This window comes from Monodelphis domestica, chromosome 3 (genome assembly GCF_027887165.1).
Source record: "Monodelphis domestica isolate mMonDom1 chromosome 3, mMonDom1.pri, whole genome shotgun sequence".
Classification (NCBI taxonomy): domain Eukaryota; kingdom Metazoa; phylum Chordata; class Mammalia; order Didelphimorphia; family Didelphidae; genus Monodelphis; species Monodelphis domestica.
The window spans coordinates 275,388,409-275,409,386 of NC_077229.1; the positions used below are offsets into that span (position 1 = coordinate 275,388,409).

The window sequence follows — 20,978 nt, forward strand, 5'->3', positions numbered from 1 at the left end:
ACGAAGCTTTCTAACGTCAACACTTTCAAGTACCTGGGCAGCACCATCGCCAATGACAGATCCCTAGACCATGAGATCAATGCCAGGATCCAAAAGGCCAACCAGGCACTCGGGCAGCTGCACTGCAAAGTCCTCCAACACAGCGCTGTAAGCACTGCGACGAAGCTCAAAGTGTATAACGCAGTGGTCCTCAGCTCTCTCCTGTACAGTTGTGAAACATGGACACTGTACCGGAAGCACATGAAGCAAAAATATTTTTCCATGGTTACATGATTCATTTTCTTTCCCATCTCTCTTCCCTCCCCCCCCTTCCCTGAGCTGACAAGCAATTCTGCTGGGTTATAGATGTATCATTGTTCAAAACCTATTTCCATATAATTGTTATTTGCAATAGAGTGATCATTTAAAGTCAACATCCCAATCATATCCTCATCGAACCATGTGATCATATGTTTTTCTTCTGTATTTCTATTCCTACAGTTCTTTCTCTGGATGTGGATAGTATTTTTTCTTATATGTCCCTCAGAATTGTCCTGGATCACTGCATTGCTGCTAGTAGAGAAGTCCATTACATTCAATTGTACCACAGGGTATCTGTCTCTGTGAACAATGTTCTCCTGGTTCTGCTCCTTTCACTCTGCATCAGTTCCTGGAGGTTGTTCCAGTCTCCATGGAATTCCTCCACTTTATTATTCCTTTTAGCACAATAGTATTCCATCACCAACATATACCACAATTTGTTCAGCCATTCCCCAATCAAAGGGCATCCCCTCACATTCCAATTTTTTGCCACCACAAAGAGCGCAGCTATGAATATTCTTGTACAAGTATTTCCCCCTATTATAGTTTTGTTTTGTTTTAAAACCCTTACCTTCTATCTTGGTATCAATTTTAAGATAGAAAAGTGACAAATGGGGGGTAAGTGGCTTGCCCTGTGTCACAAATCTGGGAAGTGTCTGAGCCCAGATTAGTTTTTAAATTTGTCTCCCCCTCTCTACCCTCTCCAGTCCATCCTCTACACAGCTGCCAAATGGATATCCCTAAAGCAAGATTTGATCTTTAGTCTTTAGCTTAAAAAGTCTAATGGCTCCCCTTGCTCTAGGATAAAATGCAGGTTTGTCCGTTTTTTAAAAATCTGGGCACAATTTTGGTCCCATATAAGCTTATTCTGTGTGATTTTCTATCACACGTTCTATATGTCCGCCCAATTGGCCTTCTTTGTCATTTGCCAGTTGCCCTGTCCCATGTCATTGTCCTAAACTAGACTCTTCTCCCACCTCTTGTTCTTTCTGCATTTCCTTCAAAGTTCAGCTTAAGTTTCACCCACTTTAAGATGTCCCTCCTGATCTCCCCAATTGCTATTGTTCATCCAATAGTACTCCTTTGTAATAAATATTCCTTTGTATTTAATAGTCTATGTCAAGTATTAACTGAGCATCTTCTATGTGCTGCCAGGCTGTACTAAGCCCTGGGAAGTTGTAGATATGTTAAAGGAAAGACAGTCCTGGTCTTCATGGAACTTACATTCTGACATGGGAAGAGAATGGTAAAATAGTGGAGTTGGGGGAGAGAAAATACTTACTCAGAGGAATGGGGGCGACCTTTGGAGTATCAACGATGGGGCCAAGAAAGGAGTCAAAGATGGCTGGTCTTAGCCATTCCTCAAAATGGAAGTTCCAGATGAAACACATTAATGAACGGGGAGGAGAGAGCCATAATATATACGTGTGTGTGTGTGTGTGTGTGTGTGTGTGTGTGTGTATGGAATTATTAGTAGTGAGTTCACCAAGGACATACACACACACACACACACACATACACATGAATTAGTAGTGAGCTCACCAGATTTATATTGATATATAGCATATATGGAATTATTAGTATTAACCTCATCAAAGATATATACATATATATGTGTATGTATATACATACTTTTTGGGGGGTGGGGAATAAAGCCTAACTTTTATTTAACAATTAAACAATCTCCCTATAAAATTCCATAAATCATGTCTACAATAGAAAAACCTAGAATGCTTTCCTTTGCAAAGTAATAATAATCCTTTTTTGACCAGACACAATTTCATCAACTCTCAGTGAGGAAATTTCCTCAAGCAAGGCAAATCTGCTCTGAAATTTAGCTTTGGAAAATTGTTGCCAGGGACTATGATATTTTTGTTGGGTTACACAGCTAGAGTGTGTTAGAAGAAGGACTTGAACCTGTGTCTTCCTAACTCCATGGTCAACTCTTATTTACTACTTTTTGCTGCCACCAAACTATTAAAATAATTAGAATAATATTCATGACAATAACAAAGCAGTTTCATTGCATGAGAAATATTTATTAAACATTGCCTGAGAAATGTTGGTAGTCACTATATTTGCTTTGCCAAAGGGCTACAAATTAATTAATGTTATTTTTTAACTTTTTTCCTCTTTTTAGCTTGCAGCTGTAACCCTGAGTACACAGATGGCTGTGAACAGGGCACAGGTCGCTGCATTTGTAAACCAAATTTCCGTGGGGAAAACTGTGAACACTGTGCAAAAGGATACTACAACTTCCCATTTTGCCTGAGTAAGTTTGGATTGTAACAGGGGAACTGTCCATTATTGTCCATTATTTAGAAGTGGCAAGGAGGTGGATTTGGGCTTTATGTAAGGAAAAGCTTCCCACCAATTAAAATTATCTAGAACAAAAAAGGACTGTCTCAGGAGATGTGATGGGTCCCCCCTTGCTACATCCCGTTGAGTATGTTCTGGAAGGGATTCCTGTGAAGGTAGAGCTGAAGAAGATGCCACCAACGTCCCTTCTAACTGAGCTTCAATGACTGATTCTGAAATAGTGCAGAATTGGGGAGAGGGCCAATAAAGTTGTCCTCCTTCACAGAGTAATTCAGATACTTCAGGACATTAATATTTGATATTCATGGTTTACTTTTTCTATTTTTAATCATACCTACTGGACATAGTTTTACCTGCTGAGGCAAAGGGGAATGCATTGAGATTTTGTTATGTATATGTCAGAAGATAGATTAAGAACCCAAATTCCCCAGGGGAAGTTTCTTTAAAATGAACATATTTGCTTTATAGGTGGATTTTTAAAGAATTATAACATTTTTTAATGATTCTTAAAATTTTTGCTCTTTTATGTATTTTCAGTGTGCCTGATAACTAATAAGCATTTCGTAAATGCTTGTTGATTTTTGACATCCTTTCTCTATCCCCACTGATTCTCCTTTAAGATAGAAAAAAAGAAAAAAATGCAGAAAGATAAAAAATAACCCTTACCTTCTGTCTTAGAATCAGTACTAAGTAGCTGTTCCAAGGCAGAAGAGCAGTAAGGGCTCTAGGGTTGTGATTTTCCCAGGGTGACATAGTAGGAAGTGTCAGAGGCTAGGACCTCCCATTTCCAGGCTTGGCTCTATCCACTGAGCTACCTACCTGCCCTAAGATAGACTTTAGAAACATTTGTAACTTTTTTTGATATCTTTTTTTTCATCTTTATTTGGCTTCCCTTTTCTAGTGGAATGATCCTTGTAAGAAAGAACAAAAAAAAAATTATGGATAGATTTAAAAAAAGCTGAATGAAAAAGCATTACTACAACATTAGGAGCATACACCAGGGTTTTGCACTATTTTTTTTTTACACCCTTACTTTCCATCTTAGAATCTGGACTATTGGCTTCAAGGCAGAAGAGTGATAAGGGCTAGGCAGTGGGGGGTTAAGTGACTTTCCCAGGGTAACACAGATAGGAAGTGTCTGAAGCTAGATTCAAACCCAGGACCTCCCATCTCTAGATCTAGCTTTCAATTCACTGAACCACCTTGCTGCCCTGTTACATTAATTTTTTTCCTGTTTAAATTTTTTATTTTATTTTATTTTTTGCCAATTACATGTAACAAAAAATTTCCCACATAAGTTTTCCAAAGTTATAGGATACAGATTATCTTCCTTCCTTTTCCCCTTCTGGAGTTGGCCAGCAATTCAATTTGGGTTATACTTGTATTATCATAAAACATGTTTCCATATTGTTCATTTTTGTAAATGAATAATTTCATGAAACCAAAACCCCAAGATATATACCCAAATAAACAAGGGATAAATCGTATGCTTTCATCTGCATTCTGACTCCAATACTTCTATCTATGGAGGTGGATAGCATTCTTTTCCATAAATCTCTCAGAATTGTCCCAGATCATTGTATTGCAGAGAGGAGCTAAATCTAACCCTAACCCTAAATTTCACAATATTGCTGTTACTGGGTACAGTGTTTTCCTAGTTCTCCTTGCTTTAATTTTTATGAAAAATCTTATTTACTCACAGCCTGATATTTTTTAAACTTAGACCTCAGTCTTGTGACCCTTTGTAGAATTAATTAGATTGTCCTTTGTGAGCCTAATTAATTTAGTTTAAGAAATGTCTCCATGTTTTATATTTTATTGCTATTTTAAGTTTTGCTTGGAACAATTGTAAGATCCAAGAGTAATGAATGATTATGAAGTGATTTTGGTAATGTTTATCTTATAGCCTAGATAACTACATGTGAATATGCTATAAATTTATACTCAAAAACAGGTTAATGTCCTGTGTTATTAGTCTAATGACTTAGCTGATGTTTATTATTTAATGTAAACAGGACAGGACCATATGCTATGATTTCATAATGGGCCTTGGAAATAGTTAGGTGCCACATAAAAAGTGTTAGTCCTTGCATAGGAGAGGATTTCCCACCGCATCACTATTGTGCCCAAATGGGGCAAAACCTCCAAATGCCTGCCCGAGTGGTTGTGGTCCTGAGTGAGGCTGCTTCTTTCAGTTCTGATTACATAAAATCACCCTTGGGAAAAGTGTTACCCACTGTTGGGGGCTGTGAGGGCAGAGGGAAGATAATATTGTGGCAAGAAAAAACATTGACAAATTCATATTTCATCCCTTAACTTCCCAAGGAATAAATCAAACAACAAATATAAATCAAAAGTTTCCTGAAAGCTCCATATACTCTTCTTGGAAAGAGCCCACAACGAAGAGTCAGAGGTGAATTACAGAATTCAATACTCCAGTATTGTGATGTTTCCCTTCATGAACCATGTCCTTATGAATCATTTAGTTCTATTTAGAGAGAAGCATTGGATTTTTACAAGTGGTAGATTTACTTGAATCTCTACACAACAAGCGTGTCTTTGTCTACTCTTGGAAGGAAAGAAAGAAAAAAATCTATACTAAATGCACGGGAAATTAGTCAACAACAAAGTTCCAGGTCTCTGAGAAATTGCTCTCAAGAGGTAAAATAATAGGTTATAGCATGCTGGATCTCAGCCTTGCTTGTGTTCAGAGGTCTGTTTGACTTTGACTTTTCCAAAGCAGGAAATATGTATAATATCCTCTTCTTTCAGTTTCCTCCTTTTAAAAGTGAGTTTAATAAAAAATTCCCTTGAGTTTATTCTGCTGCGATGTTGTGAGTGCAAATTTGAAATCTATTCCAAATGCTAAAATGAATTGTGTGGTGGGGTGTAAGTAGGGGGGTGGCATGTGAGCATCTAGTTTATAGGGAGAAGGTGCATAAATGAATTGGTGTTTTTTAAAGCAAGTCACAACAAAATTTTATTACCTGAGATTTTATTTTGTTAGAGTTTGTGATAATTTTTTTAACCCCTTACCTTCCATCTTAGAATCAATACTGTGTGTTGGTTCCAAGGCAGAAGAGTGGTAAAAGCTCGGCAATGAGAGTTAAGGGACTTGCTCAAGGTCACACGGCTAGGAAGTGTTTTAGGCCAGATTTGAACCCTGGTTCTCAATTCATTGAACCACCTAGCTGCCTCCAAGTTTGTGATAATTTGATAAAGGTTGAATTAAAGTAATAAACAGTAAAAAAAGTTCACGGAGAATATTCACCTACTTAAGAAAACTATTTTAAAATCTGCTTTATTTTCATTTATAGAGGACAAAATTTAACTTGATAGTAGAGGGAAATACCACTGATGTTCCTGCTTCTTATCATTAATACAGGATTTATGTAGTATTTGGGTAGTTTTATTTTAGTTACTGGATGCAGATGAATAATATTGTATAGGTATCTCTTCTACATTTCAGTAGTTAGGGGCTTGGCACCCCCACCATCTTGGAAAATCCTAGTAAATTTTTTGGCCCTTTCTTTATGCTAGAGAAGAAGTCTGAATTTTTTCTTTTTCTTTTATGGGGTGTTTATGGTACCTTATTGTAAAATTTGGGTTAAATATGTAGTCATAGGCTATATGTAGGTCAATGTTAGGATAACTCTACATTTCTACCCTTTGTGTCATCTGCAGCTTCTGTAAAACTCTCCCCAAATTTCCATTTAGTTTCTTATGTCAACCTGCAATACATTAAAACCCTGATGGGGGAAACTCACAATGTTGAAGACATACCTGTATTTCCTTTAAAATGTTCAATTACTAAGAGTTTTCATTCATATATAGAGGCCTTGCCTCCATATCTAAATTATCAAGCTTCTATTCTAATCTCTAATTTTATTTTTCTCTGTGTTTTTAATAAATCATTTTTAAAGGCATTCCTATTTATCCTGTTTTTACTCCAAGACCAGAAGCTTCTACTACTCCTAGCGGTATAACAGGTGAGTAATTCTTCCTTTTTCTGTCTTACCTTTCCTGAAAGGGTTGAGCTTAATATGTAATTTACACAATAGACATTTATTAAGCACCTACTGTGTACAGAGCACTGTAAGTGCTTGATGATAGTGACTGTTTTTAAATTATATATACATATCATATATATTTAATATATAATGTAATATATTATGCATATATTACATATGTACTAGATAACATTACATAGTATGTATACATATACACATAATATGTTATCTCTATTATATACATGGCTTTTATATATAAATACATCTATGCATAAACACACACACACACTTTTTTCTTTAAGCTCTCAGACCTCTAGTTAAGAGCCCCTGCCTTAGTTCCAGAAGGTAGAATTGAAACAGTGGGTAAAAGTATAGAGAAGAAGATTCTGATTTCACATAAGGAAAAAGGTCTTTATAGTTTCACTGTCTAAAAATAGAATTTGCTTCTTTGGGAAGGACTGATTTCCTATTATTGGAAGTGTTTAAGGAGAAGCTGATGTAGGGAATGTTTCCATTCAGGTCACGAGTTGGACCAGATTCCCTCTGAGGAGTCTTCTAAGCCTAAATTTTCTGCAATTCTTTTATTTTCAAAGGAAAGAAAGATGGAAATGAATCAGTTTCGGGAAGGAGAGAATATTTCAGTACGGGCATTTTAGAAGAAACATCAAGAGGAGGGCAAAGTAAAGGAAAAAAGGGCCTGTTAAATTCAGGCTATATGATCACCTTAACTTTGACATAGATTATGAGAATCAGGAGGCCAGATGATTTTGATTCAGTAGTTTTGAGATAGAACTTGGGCTTGGATCCAGGGGCCAAGACATGAGGCTCAGGAATTCCTCAACATACCACTTAAGCATCAGAGTTTGTTCTAGAGCATTAAAATTTAGAGGAATAAAGCTCATAAATAGATAATATTTCATAAATAAAATAGTAAGCTACTAGATGCCATCCTTTACCCTCTTGTAGCCATGTTCCAGATAAAGAGACAAATTCTACAGTTGAAGGAAATAATCATTAGCATCAGGAGTATTTGCTCTCCTTCCCCCTTCCTGTCTCTCCAGGAGCATCCTCGAATTGCCCTGAGGTCTTTGTCTTTCCCTACCTCCAACTCCTTATACCAAAACAAAGGAGAATTCTAGGATCTTTCCTCCATCCCACTGGAATTTGTCTTGACATACTGACTTTTAGGGTGTATTTCATGCTGCTTGTCTCAAGTATATTTTGGGAATATTGTTCTGGACATCAAAATGGCTAGTTAGGGTTCTCACTGGGACACCATACAGCTCACTCCAAACCACATATATTAATGAATGAATGAGTGAATGAAAAGGCATTTTATTCATCACTTATTATTTGTCAAATGCTGTGTTAAGTATTTGGAATATTATATTCCAAATAAACAAAAAAAAATCTCTGACCTCCAGGAGCATACATGGATAAGAAACAATCCCCAGAGAAGGGAGTTTTGTTCAGGAGCGCTATAAAGCAGGGTGTGTGGGCAGGGGAGTAGGGAGGGAAATAGTTACTTGCTCTGAGGCAGGCAGATGGTGAGAATGGTTAGTAGATAGTTGGGTGGGATGTAAAATTGAACCAGTCTGGCATCTGTTGTTTCTCAATTGTTCTGACTCTTTGTGACCCCATTTGGAATTTTCTTGGCAAAGGTACTGATGTGGTTTGCCATTTCTTCTCCAGCTTATTTTACAGATGAGGAAACTGAGGCAAACAGGGTTAAGTGATTTGCCCAAGGTCACACAGCTAGTAAGTGTAGAAGGCTCAATGTGAACTCAAATGATCTAAGGCAAGTTATTTAACATCTCTAGACCTCAGTTTCCTCTTCTGTAAAATGAAGGGGTTGGACAACTAGCCTTTAAGTTCTCTTTCATGCTGTCTTGATTGGAGAGTTCATCATGTCTAATCAGCCCCAGCTATAGAACTGTGCTTTTCCCTCCATGATCTTTCAGCTATGCAGCCCCACTGCTACGCTGTCCAATCAGAACTTCAGTTCTTGCCTTGTGACCATGCTATTCAGAACCCATTATATTTGCACCACCCCAGCCTCTGGACTATGCTTTCATATTACCTTCAAGGCATGTTACCACAGACAGAAAACTTTACTTCCCTTACATTTTATGCTCTGTGTCAAGGAATTAACTTCATGCTACCATTGCTTTGGGAAAGGACATATCAATCAGATGCTCTATAGATCAAGTCACTTCTCTGTGACTGTAGCCAAAGCACCATTTCCTGGCTACCATTCCCCCTCTACTGTATATGAATTTTATCATTTTTAGAAGATAAGCTCCTTGAGGGCAGGGATTGTCTCTCTTTTGTATTTATATCCCCAGTGCTTAACACAGTACCTGGCCAGTGGTAAGTGAATTTAAGGAATGTTTTTCATTCATTCTAATTCTAGATCTGGGCAGCTGAGTGGCACAGTGGATAGAATGCCCAGCCTGGAGTCAGAAAGACTCATCTTGAGTTCAAATCTGACCTCAGGCACTTATTAGCTGTCTGCCTCTGGGCAAGTCACTTAACCCCTTTTGCCTCAGTTTCCTCATTTGTAAAATGAGCTGGAGAAGGAAATGGAAAATCACTCCAGTATCTCAGGCAAGAAAATCCCAAGTGGGGTTATGAAGAGTCAAACATGCCTGAAAAATGATTGAACTACATTCTAGATCTATAATCTTATATCCTTTTTGCTTCATTCATTGCACTACCTAGCCTTCTTCTGATTCCCTTCCCTCTGGCACATACCTCAGCAGAATTCGAAAAACCATAGAGAGAAGTTCTTCATCCAGGAGTTCCTTAGCCATTTAGGATAGATAGAGCAATTGGCTTAGAGCTTAGTAGACCCAAATTCTAATCTGGACTCAGATATTTACTAGTTCTGTGACCCATGGCAAGGCAGTTAACCTCTGACTATCTCAATGACTTCATCTGTGAAATGGAGATGATAACACTTCCATCAGTGTTGTTGTGAAGATTTAATAAGGTAATATTTGTAAAGCACTTAGAACAGTACCTGCTTGCCACACGATAGGTACTCAATTGTAATAGTTAAAGAAATTGTTGAGAAAGTCCAGAGCTTGAGTCAGTTTTTGTTTCTACACAATAAATATTTGTTCCTCTCTCCTTCCTCTTCCCCTCATGTGTGCTTTGAGACAGATTTTTGTCTGCTCCTCACTCATAGATTCTGAGCTGAAATCTCTTTCCTAAGTCTTGCCCCTAGCATATCCCAACACTTTCTTTCCTTTTTCAACTTGCTAGTGAAAGGGCAAAGAAGCAATGAATCATCTAAAGTTAGAAACAAGTTGAGAAACAGAAAAACTCCATCAACTCTATTAACAGCTCCTGAGCCAAGCAGAGGTGACTGGTGTAAAGATTGTACTAGTCAAGGAGCAGAGAGATGACTCAGGGGATCAATAGTCAAGCCTAGAGATAGGAGATCCTGGGTTCAAATCTGGCCTCAGACACTTCCCAGCTGTGTGATTCTTGGCAAGTCACTTAATATCTATTGACTAGCCCTTACCACTCTTCTGCCTTGGAACAGATCAATTTTAAGTCAGAAAATAAGGTTTAAAAAAATGGATTGTGTCAATTAGTCAACAAACATTGATTAAGACCTTACATTTCTTGTCACTCTTTTGATTGTATAATCTTTGATTCATTTAAATATATGCAGATCCCTCTATGCTGTTTATTTTTGGAATCATTTAGTTTTTTTCAGTCATATTTGGCTCCATTTGGAGTTTTCTTGGCAAACATCCTGGAATGGTTTGCCATTTCCTTCTTCAGCTCATTTTACAGATGATGAAACTGAGGCCAACTGACTTGCCCAGGGTCACACAGCTAGTATATATTTGAGGATTTGAACTCAGGTCTTGCTGACTCCAGGTCTGGCACTCTATCCACTGCACGGTTGAATTTCCCAAAACCATTGATATTGTCCATCACTTCCAATTCTTGAACATGGGTTTCCTTTCTTTTAAAATATATTCTACCAAATTGGGAAAATAACACTGTGTTAACAACTGAATTATAATATACTAGGAAAGGAGCCCTTAACTGAAGCATCCATGGGCTATAACAGATGATGGGACATATAGCATTTGGGTTATAATATTTACTGAAGAGAATGGTATTCTCAAATACTTTAGAACTATTTAAATAAAAATAAAATTTGTGTCTGTGTGTTTCCTTTAATATTTCATATATTTTTCTTCTGGTTATAGATAGTTGTCCACCAGGATTCTTTGGACCTCAGTGCCAAGGTAAATTTTTACTTAGACTTAGATCCCAAGTCCTGAGTTTTAATAGATATAATGCACAGATATAGGATGTGCACATTGAGAATGAAAGTACTCTTTTTTCCTTTTTTTTTGTTTTGTTAACTCTTGTTACTTTTCAGCTTGTCAGTGCTATGGCATAGGAGCAGCACCTGGTGACTGTGATAGGAAGACTGGGAGGTGCTTCTGTCAACCTGGATTTCATGGTTTCTCTTGTGAGGAGTGTGCGGTTGGATATTTCCACTATCCCTTCTGTCAGAGTAAGCAGCAGCATTCAGGTTTGATGGGGGAAAGGGAGTGTGCCTGGGCTATCAAGGTATTGCAATTTGGCATGGCTTTTTGGTGGAGAAGATTAGATTTAAAAACAAATTCTTTTTATTATCATGAAAAGCACACTTCCATATTGGTCATTATAAAAGCACTCACACTCATACAAAATCAAAACCCGCAAATAAAACCATAAATACTGTGATAGGCAAGATCCTATATTTTGATCCACATGCATCCAACTCCAACACTTCTTTCTCTGGATATTATGATTCTGGAATGATTATTGTGTGAGTGAAAAGAATTCTATCCTGTTATTTCCTTTTCCTAATTAATACAGCCAAATCTCAATAATCTGGGAGGCACAGGGGAAAAAGAGAGGGTTGATTTAGTTGAGTTTTCTGCCTCTGTTTAGTTTTAGCCTTGGTGGAAAATCTTTTTATGATTAAGTAGTCTACTTTGTTGATTGAAATAAGTGGAGTGCAGTAAGTGGAACTGAGTCTGTAATAACTGACTGGGGTGGGGGAGAGGGCTTGGAGTGCTTGAGGGCAATCAATCCCCCTGAATGACAATGGTCATTGTACAGTACTGTGGAAGTAGGAAGTAGAAAGTTGAATGTGTACTGATGTAGCACATATCCTGTGAATTGTTGGATGGAGTTTGTGTGTGTGTGTGTGTGTGTGTGTGTGTGTGTGTATTTAAGGATAAAATCCCTGGGGAGCACAAGCAAAACAGAGACCTAAATGAAAACCTAATTATAATATCCTGAAAAAATGAGTAGTTCAAAGAACCCATTGTAGAAGTAATGAATAACTTTGTGAAACATTCCATCTCAGCTCCAGGCATTCTCTTTGGGTGTCTCTGGTACTTGGAATGTCCTTTCTCCTCTGCTTGAGCTCCTGATCTCTTTGGTTTCCTTTTATTTAAGTCTCAACTAAAATCCCTCTTTCTTTCAGAAAGCCTCCCCCAGCCCCTCTTAATTCCGGTGCCTTCCCTCTGCTAATTATTTCCTATTTATCCTGTCTACACCTTGTCTGTATATATTTGTTTGCCTGTTGTCTCCCTGGTTAGATATGAAGCTCCTTGAGGGCAAGCACTGTCTTTTGTTTCTTTTTGTGTCCCCAGTGCTTAGCACAGTGCTCAGCACATAGTAGATGCTTGATAAATGTTTATTAGTGGATTGATTAGAAGAAAATCATAATGACGAGAGAACATGCCCAAATTTTGATGACGCAACTAATGTGGCCCTGAGAGGAAAAGTAATAACTTTGATAAATATATGAACAAAATAAAAAGAGAAAAGATTTGTGAACTGAATGTGCAATTAGAGCATTAAAAATCAACAAATAAACCAACCAAAATAAGTAGAAAAATGGTATCTTGGAAGGTAGAGGACTAATTGATAACAAGATAAAACAAAAAAAGACTATAAAATTGACAGGATTAAAAGCTGATACTTTGAAAAGAATGGCATTATTGTTTCATCTTTTGAGAAGCCTAATTTTTAAAAATGGGGAAAATGAAATTAAAAATACAATTTTAATACACAAAAATAAATCTCTGATGCCACTTTTCTAATCAACTCTTCTAAAAATCAAGGTTAGAAAGTTTCTATTTCCTTCAGCATTATAGGTAATTTGGTTCCTAATTAATTGATATTTCATTTTAAGCTTTAATAGCTTAAAACTACACTAAGATTTTTTTTTGGAACATCTTGTAGAAGAAGCTTTGCATCTTTTAAAAAAATCATAGAAAGCAGATTTGAGAAATTTTTAATAGCATGAAATGCATGATTCTTGTTGTTAAGTCATTTTCAGTCATGCTTGTCTCTTTGTGACCCCATTTTGAGTTTTCTTGGCAAAAATATTAGCATGGTTTGCTATTTCCTTCTTCAGCTCATTGTATAGATGAAGAAATTGAGGCAAACTGGGTTAAGTGACTTAGCTAGAGGGTCACACAGATAGTGTCTGAGATTGGATTTGAACTCAGGTCTTCCTGATTCCAAGCCCAGCCCTTTATCCAAAGCTCCATCTAGTTACCTTCATGCATGAATAGTCCTATTAAAATCATGGCTATTGTCCAGTGGCCATCACTTTGCTTTCTTATACATGGATTTCCTTTTCTTAAAGATATATTTTACCAAATTAGAAAAATGTCATTATGTTGAGGAACTGTCAGGTACAATTCTGAAGAACTCATGACAATGAATGCTAGCCACCACCAGAGAAACCTCACTTGGAAATGGAATGGAGATCAAGGCATTCTATTTTTCACTTTAGTTTATTTGTGTTTTTATGTGGGGGTTTTGATTTTCTGTGAGTATTCTTTTACACCGATGACCAATATGGAAGTATGTTTTACGTGATAATAACGTATAGCCCAGATCAAATTGCTTACCACCTTTAAGTAGGGGGAAAGGAAGGGAGGTGAGGGCAGGAGACAATTTGGATCTTATGAGTCAGAAAATGTATGTTGAAAATTGTTATTATGTGTAATTGGGAAAATATAATATTTAAAGAAAAAAAGACTTTCACTGAAAAGTAAAAAAAAACAAAAAGAAAAAAACATTGTTGAACAGTCTTAGAATTTTATCTACTCTTGTCATTTTGCATTACCATTGGTGATACATTAAAGCCAAATTCTGGGTAAAATCACAAAACTCACCTTCTTTTGAACATTGTTCCCATTGAACTAAGTGCTCATGTGTAATGTTGTTTTACCTAATGGAATCATTTAAAATTAGTCAGAGTATGCCTTTAAGTAAGCATAACCACCAAAACTTTGGGAGAGAGAGAAGCCAGTGAGGAAAAAAAGGAGGTTTCCCCTGAGGTGTTCTTACTTTTTTTTTTTGATAGGATGTGAATGTAATTCAGTTGGCGTTACCTCTGAAATATGTGATTTCCATGGGAAATGTCTTTGCCGTTTTGGAGTTGGTGGCCCTAAGTGTGACAGCTGTAGTTCAGGTTTCTACTCTTTTCCAGCTTGTCAAGGTCAGTGTGTAAATCTTTTCATTGGCTCATTTATATATCTATGGAAATAAGGATCACTTATTTTATAGAAATGCAGCAGATGTTTTTACTGAGTTGGTTTATCTGGACTTTAAATTAATTTAGACTCATAATATTCCTATGTGATCAGCATCTGGAAAGTCCTGGTTCAAGCAGTTGCCAACTTAAGTAACCTTGACTTACCTACATAGGATGACTCTAGTTAGGCTGCCTTCCCTCTCCTTCCCTGGATACCACAAAGGATTTCTGAATCAGAGTATTTAGAGCAGGAAGGCACTTTAGAAATCAAAATTTTGCCAACATGGAAATGGAAGTCTCTAGAAGGCAAGTGACCTTTCCACAGTCATACCTGCAGTTGTTGAAAGCAAAGGTACAAGAACTCAAAACTCCTGGAACCCAAGTACCCTAATTTTTATTTCTTCCTTTTTTATAACTCTTTATTCTCTCCTCTCTCCTCCCTGGTAAACCCTGAGCCCCGTCCTCTCATCCTGCCCCCCAAGTGCCTGACTATGCTGGGGTATAGATTTTATAGTAAATGGATGGGCCATGCTGTTTTGTACATATGTCCAGAACATTGTTTTTCCATCCTAATCACAGCCCTAAGTAGGAAACAACCCAATTTCCTGGTGAGAGTACTCAATGTACAAGTAATTAAAAAAATATTTTTTTCTTGCATTTTTCTTGGTATTTTTTCTTACATCATATTCATTTCTGGATCTCCCTCTCCCTCTCTCTGTCTCTGTCTCCCCCCACCTCCCCCAAATGGCCTTTGTAACAAAGATTTAAAAAGGAGAGAAAAGAAGAGGTTCAGCAAATTTAACTAACATATTGACTCTGTTTGATAGTCTATTCACACTATCTAGTCCACACCTACAATGCCCCAATTCTACAATGAAGGAAAGGAGGTACATTTTTCCAGCTCTTCTAGTAAGATTTCTTAATGTAATTGCAATGTTCCATTTTATTTTATTGACTTTTTCCATTTAGTTTTTTGGAGTTGTGCATATCATTTGCCTGATTTTGATGACTTCACTCCTCTCAGGCTTTTCTGAATACTCATTATTTTTTATGGCTCAGGAATATCCCATTACATTCATGTGCCATAATTTGTTTATCCTTCTCCCAATTGTAGTACAATTACTGTGTCCAAGTCTTTGCTTACAAAAAACAAGATGTCACTCAAATTTAAAAACAATTCATTTAAATCTGGCCTCAGGCTCTTCCTAGCAATGTGACCCTGGCTAAGTCATTTAACTCCCATTGCCAATTCCTTACCACTCTTCTGCATTGGGACCAATCCCAAGATGGAAGGTAAAGATCTAAAAAACAAAATAAATCATTTTGGAAGGGTATCATGGATTCGTTATGAAAATCAAATGGGATGTAAAATGTTTGGCATATAGTAGAAATCAATAATTGCTTCTTTCCCCCACTTTCTCTATAGTTTAATTTTTTTAAAACTTTAATGATGAGACACATAGTAACTACTTAACAAATGCTTGTTCTTTTCTCCTCTTACCCTATGCTTTTTTTTTTAGATAATGATAAATAGCTAATTATTTTTCTAATTGTCTTGATTTTCCTTTATATTGTTAGTTGAACAAAGTAATACCAATGTTTGGCTAGAGTCCTTCAGAAATTTTAGCTTCCTGTACACACAAAACCCTTTGGGTCAATCTCATTGAAATTAAGCCAATTGTTTTTTAGAAAACCACTATCTTCAAATATATTATTTTTTTCCTAATTTATTTGTTTGTTGGTCACATTAGAATTCCCCGGTATCTCCCTCTCTCCTTTCCCCTCACTAAAGAAGGCATCATTTGACAAAAATTATTCATCTATAAAATGTCTTTCTCGTTTCTGTTTATCAGTTCTTTCTCTGGAGGTGGACATTCACAAGTTATTCTTCAAATATTAATTCTGTAGCTACATATACTGTTCTCTTGGTTGTACATATTTGGCTTTTTATAATTCCATGTAGGTATTTCCATATTGTTTTGTAATTCACCTGTTTATTGTTTCTTATGACATAGTAGTATTCCATCACAATCATATGTCACTTGTTCAGCTATTCCCTAATTGAGCACCCCTTCAATTTCCACTTCTTTGCCACCACAAATAGAGCTGCTCTAAATATTTTAGAGCATATAGGTTCTTTTCCCTTTTCCCTGATCACCTTGGGAAACATACTTAACAGTGATATGGTGGGGTATAGGGGTATAGTGCAACTATATTCAGTACAAAAAAATTAGAAATTGACTTTCACCCCAGATAACTAAAATAAAATAATTTTATTATAGAATTTGTCCTTTTTAAAAGAAAGTCATTTGAATGATTAATTTATAGTTGACATTTTGCAAAAATGTTTCCTCATAGCTCTATGGGAAGGACAGTAGACAGAATCAGTATATTCACACTTGTATTAAATTAGGATTCAATAATGCTTTTCCTGATTTTTTAAAAAATTGAAGTCAGGATTCTTTAAAGTCTGAATTTCTTTTCTTGGTTCTATCTTTGTTACATCTGGCCTCCTGCTTGAAGTTCTTCTCCTCTTACATCATTGCCAAAACTGCCCGACTCCACCCTGCTGGGCTCACACATGCATCAAGATGGCACAAATGCAGCCTGGTATCTTGACAGCTGCTTGAAGGGCAGAAAAGATAGCCAAGAGATGACTCCTAGCCCCTCCACAGCTGGTTATTTAGCATCAGCTTCCCTGGATTTTTGGAATCGTTTAAGGTGGGGGAAGGAATAGGGCACCTCTTTGAGAGCTCAGTGGCATTCTTTTCCCTTCTGCTCCTGAATTCTCCTCCCTCCTCCCTTGAGTGTGGACTTAGTCAAGAATGACAAAATAGAGGAGTAGCTTTGGGTTCAATGGATCTCAAGAAAATCAGACTTGGGGTTGAGTTCAAAGTTGGGGTAGCCTCAGACACTTCCTTGCTGTGAGACCCTGGGCAAGTCACTTAACCCCCATTGCCTAGCCCTTATTGATCTTCTGCCTTGGCACTGATACTTGTATCAATTCTAAGATAGAAGGTAAAGGTTTTAAATTTTAAAAAATTTAAGGAGTGATAAATGGATTTGAAGCTAATTGAATGAACAGATCCCAAAGCAGTCATTAATGATTCATTATCAACTTGGAAGGAGATTTTTTAGTGGAAAATCCTAGGGATCCATTCTTGGCCCTTTAATGTCATATTTATCAATGCCTTGAATGATGCTCTACATGGCACACTCACTACTGAAGAGCAAGGGGCTTCTCTCTCTCTCTCTCTCTCTCTCTCTCTCTCTCTCTCTCTCTCTCAAACCCTTCCTTTCTGTCTTAGAACCAATTGGTTCCAAGGTGGAAGAGTGGTAAGGGCTAGGCAATTGGGGTTAAGTGACTTGCTCAGTCACACAGTTAGGAATTGACCAAGGTCAAATTTGAACCCAAGACTTCCAGTCTCTAGGCCTGGTAAGGTCATTTTCAGAAAGATCTGGACAGGTTAGAACATCTGGACCAACTAAATACATAAGATGAAATTTAAGAGGGATAAATGTAAAGTTGAGTTTTTAAACAATTAACATAAAATAGAAGAGAAAGGATACATAACTAAATAACTATTTTTAAAAGAGCCAGGTATTTTAGTGGACTATAAGATCAATATGAGTTGGTAGTGTGACATGACCTTAAGAAAACTAATGAGGTCTTAATGAGGCATCACTGCCAGGAATGCTGTGCTTTAATTGGAGCACACCTGGAGGTTAGTGTTCAGGTCTAGGTATTCATGTGTAGGAGAGGCATCAATAAACTAGACAGTGCCCAGAGGACGGCAACCAGAAAGGTGTATAGATCCTTAAGGTGATACTATATTAAGATGGTTGAAGAAACTGGGCACATTAATGCTTAGAACAGAGAAGTCTAATGGACACATGGAGGGAAAGTCTGAGAACTCTTGCAAAGTATTTATGTATTTACTAATTTTTTCCTTAATTACATGAAAAAAAATTTTTATATACCACTTTTTAAAAGTTTGAGTCAAATTCTTTCTTTCTGTCTCCTCACTTCCTGAGATGGAAAGCAATCTGATTGAACATGTATAATAGTGTAAAACATTTTTCCATATTAGTCCTTTTGTGAAAGAGAATTTTAACAAAGGGAAGAAAAATGAAGAAATAAAGTGAGATAGAATATAGTTCAGTCTGCATTCAGCCTTGATCACTTCTTTCTCTTCACATGGATGGCATTTTTCATTGTGAGTCCTTGAGGATTTTCTTGGGTCATTGTATTGCTAGGAATAGCTAAATCATATACAAATAGTCATCATATAATATTGCTGTTGCTGTGTACATGTTCTTCTGATTCTGCTTACTTCACTCTGCATCAGTTTATGTAGGTTTTCTCAGGCTTTTCTTAAATCATCCTCATAATTTCTCATAGCACAGCAGTAGTCCATTATGATCATATACCACAACTTGTCCAGTTGATGAATTTCCCCTTAGTTTCTAATTCTTTGCTACCACAAAAAGAACTGCTATAAATATTTTTGTACAAACAGATCCTTCCCCCTCCCTTTTTAAAATATCTTTGGAAGACAGACCGAGTATTGCTGGATCAAAAAGGATATACACAGTTTTAAAGCTCTTTGGATATGATAGTTCTGTCACTCTCCTTAATGGTTAGATTGGTTCACAACTCCACCATTAGTGCAGTGTATTAGTGTCCCAATTTTGCCACATCCACTTCAAGCATTTAGTTATTTTCCTTTTCTGTCATATTAGTTAATCTGATAGTTATGAGGTGGTATTTCAGTTTTATTTTAATTTGCATTTCTTTAATCAAGAGCGATATAGAGCATTTTTTATGTGATTACATATAGCCTTGATTTCTTCATCTGAAAATTGCCTATTCATATCCTTTTTGTTAAGTATTTAAAAGGAAGAGGAAATAGATTTGTTCTGTTTGACTCCAGAGGGCAGAACTAGGACCAATGGGTGGAATTTTCAAGGAGGCCAATTTAGGATTGGCATCAGGGAAAACATCCAAAAGATGGACAGGCTACAGAAGGTAGCAGATTCTCCTCCAGTGGAGGTTTTCTATCAAAGACTGGATGATTATATGTCATATGTGTTGTAGAGGGATGCTTTTTTTTCAGATATGGTTTGCCCCTAAGAAGGTTTCCAATTCTAAAAATTTGTTGTTTTTGTTGTTTTGTTACCAACTCTATGTGACCCTACTTGGGGTTTTCTTGGCAAAGATAATGGAGTGGTTTACCATTTGTTTCTCCAGCATATTTTATAGATGAGGAAACTGAGGCAAACAAGGCTTAGTGACTTGCCCAAGGTCATTCAACTTGTAAGTGTCTGAGGCCAGATTTGAACTCAGAAAGATGAACCTTCAGGCCCAGCACTCTATCCCCTGTGCCACCTAACTACCATTAGAAATTTTATACTTGGGTAAAGAAGGGAAGGGACAAAGAAGCGGGAATCCTTCTAGCTCCCCATGCTTCACATTCTGTTTTAATACTAGGTTAAAGTCAATAGTCAATAAAGTCAGCCTAGTCAATACTAGGTTAAAAATGGCTGGTTCTAATACCACTTTACTAAGGTGTATAAGAGCATTTTTTTGTATTTAGTATTTGGCCTCAATCCTCAAATTTAGTTTAAAAGCTCCCCTTCCTTGCTCCACTGCAGTTTCTTTAAGGGTGTGGTGGTCTACTCTGCAGTTTGTGCCTTCAGGTTTTGAACAGTTAGTTCTGGAAGCAATTGAAATAACCAAAAAGTGATGCTTGTTTTTCCTTTCTTATTCTGCCTGGAACTCTCCATCCTTATCCCTTGCCCTCCCCCTGAAACCTCCACCTTTGTAATTATCTTTGTCTAGCCTCTGTGATTTTCTGAAGAGTGGGGTGGGAGAGAGAATGATTAAGTCAAGGGAAGCTTTAAATCAGATCAACATGAAGTTCTTGGGAGTGGGGGGCAAAGGGGGGGCAGAGTTTTGTTTTGCTTTTCAGAATTTGTAAACTCCTCCTAATTTTTCCTGCCAACACAGAACTCTAGTTTTATGTTTTATATTAAATCCCTTTAATGCACTCCAGACTTCACTGAGAGCACAATGCCTTGCCTTTTTAAGTCATTTGGTGCTTGATTCAATCAGGTTCTCAGATTTTTGTTCTTAAAGGTAAAGGATAAAGAATCTTTTCAGATAGTGCTTCGAAAAATACTTATACTTAAACATTGCCATTCCAGTGTTTTCAAAGATGCATGTATATAATATCCTGAGGGCAATGAAGTTGTCAATAGTATTACTAAAAACTGGCTCTAGTGTGGAGTCCTTTACAATTAAGTTTCTGTTTCTAGGAGAGTGTTGGGATACATCATTAATTATCCAGCCTGGTTTCTCAATTTTACCCAAGGGGCTTCGCCCTGGCATGAAGTAATTAGGTGGGTCTCAAGAATAGGGCATGGTAAATTGGATCAGATACATATATTCATATACTTCACATGTCCCTACTTGGGTAAGCTATATATTTTGAAGCAATTTTAAAGTTGGGTGTGTTTTTTTTTCCAATTAAATTAATCAAACATTTATTAAGCACTTATCCTTCAGCTGGCATTGTGATTGGTACTGAGGATAAAAGACAAAAATGAGAGGTGTCTGGGGACAGCATTTATACAGATGGGTAAATGAGAAAATATTTTCAAAACAAATGTAAAGGGAGTTGGGAGGACAGGAAGCACTTATAATTATAGGAGTTGGCCTTTTATAGGATGTTACACTCATACCAAGCCTTGAATAGAGCCAGGTACTC

The 20,978-nt window shown here is 36.9% G+C and overlaps 1 protein-coding gene across 1 annotated transcript in view; it reads left to right on the forward strand.

Moving 5' to 3' along the window:
• The window catches only part of LAMA3 (laminin subunit alpha 3), a 360,924-nt gene that overhangs the window by 112,770 nt on the left and 227,176 nt on the right, over window positions 1-20,978 (forward strand). The window contains exons 10-14 of the mRNA XM_007487607.3: window positions 2,441-2,572; window positions 6,543-6,608; window positions 10,862-10,900; window positions 11,038-11,175; window positions 14,038-14,172. Of these exons, the coding sequence (XP_007487669.1) occupies window positions 2,441-2,572; window positions 6,543-6,608; window positions 10,862-10,900; window positions 11,038-11,175; window positions 14,038-14,172 (510 nt within the window). The remainder of the gene's footprint in view (window positions 1-2,440; window positions 2,573-6,542; window positions 6,609-10,861; window positions 10,901-11,037; window positions 11,176-14,037; window positions 14,173-20,978) is intronic.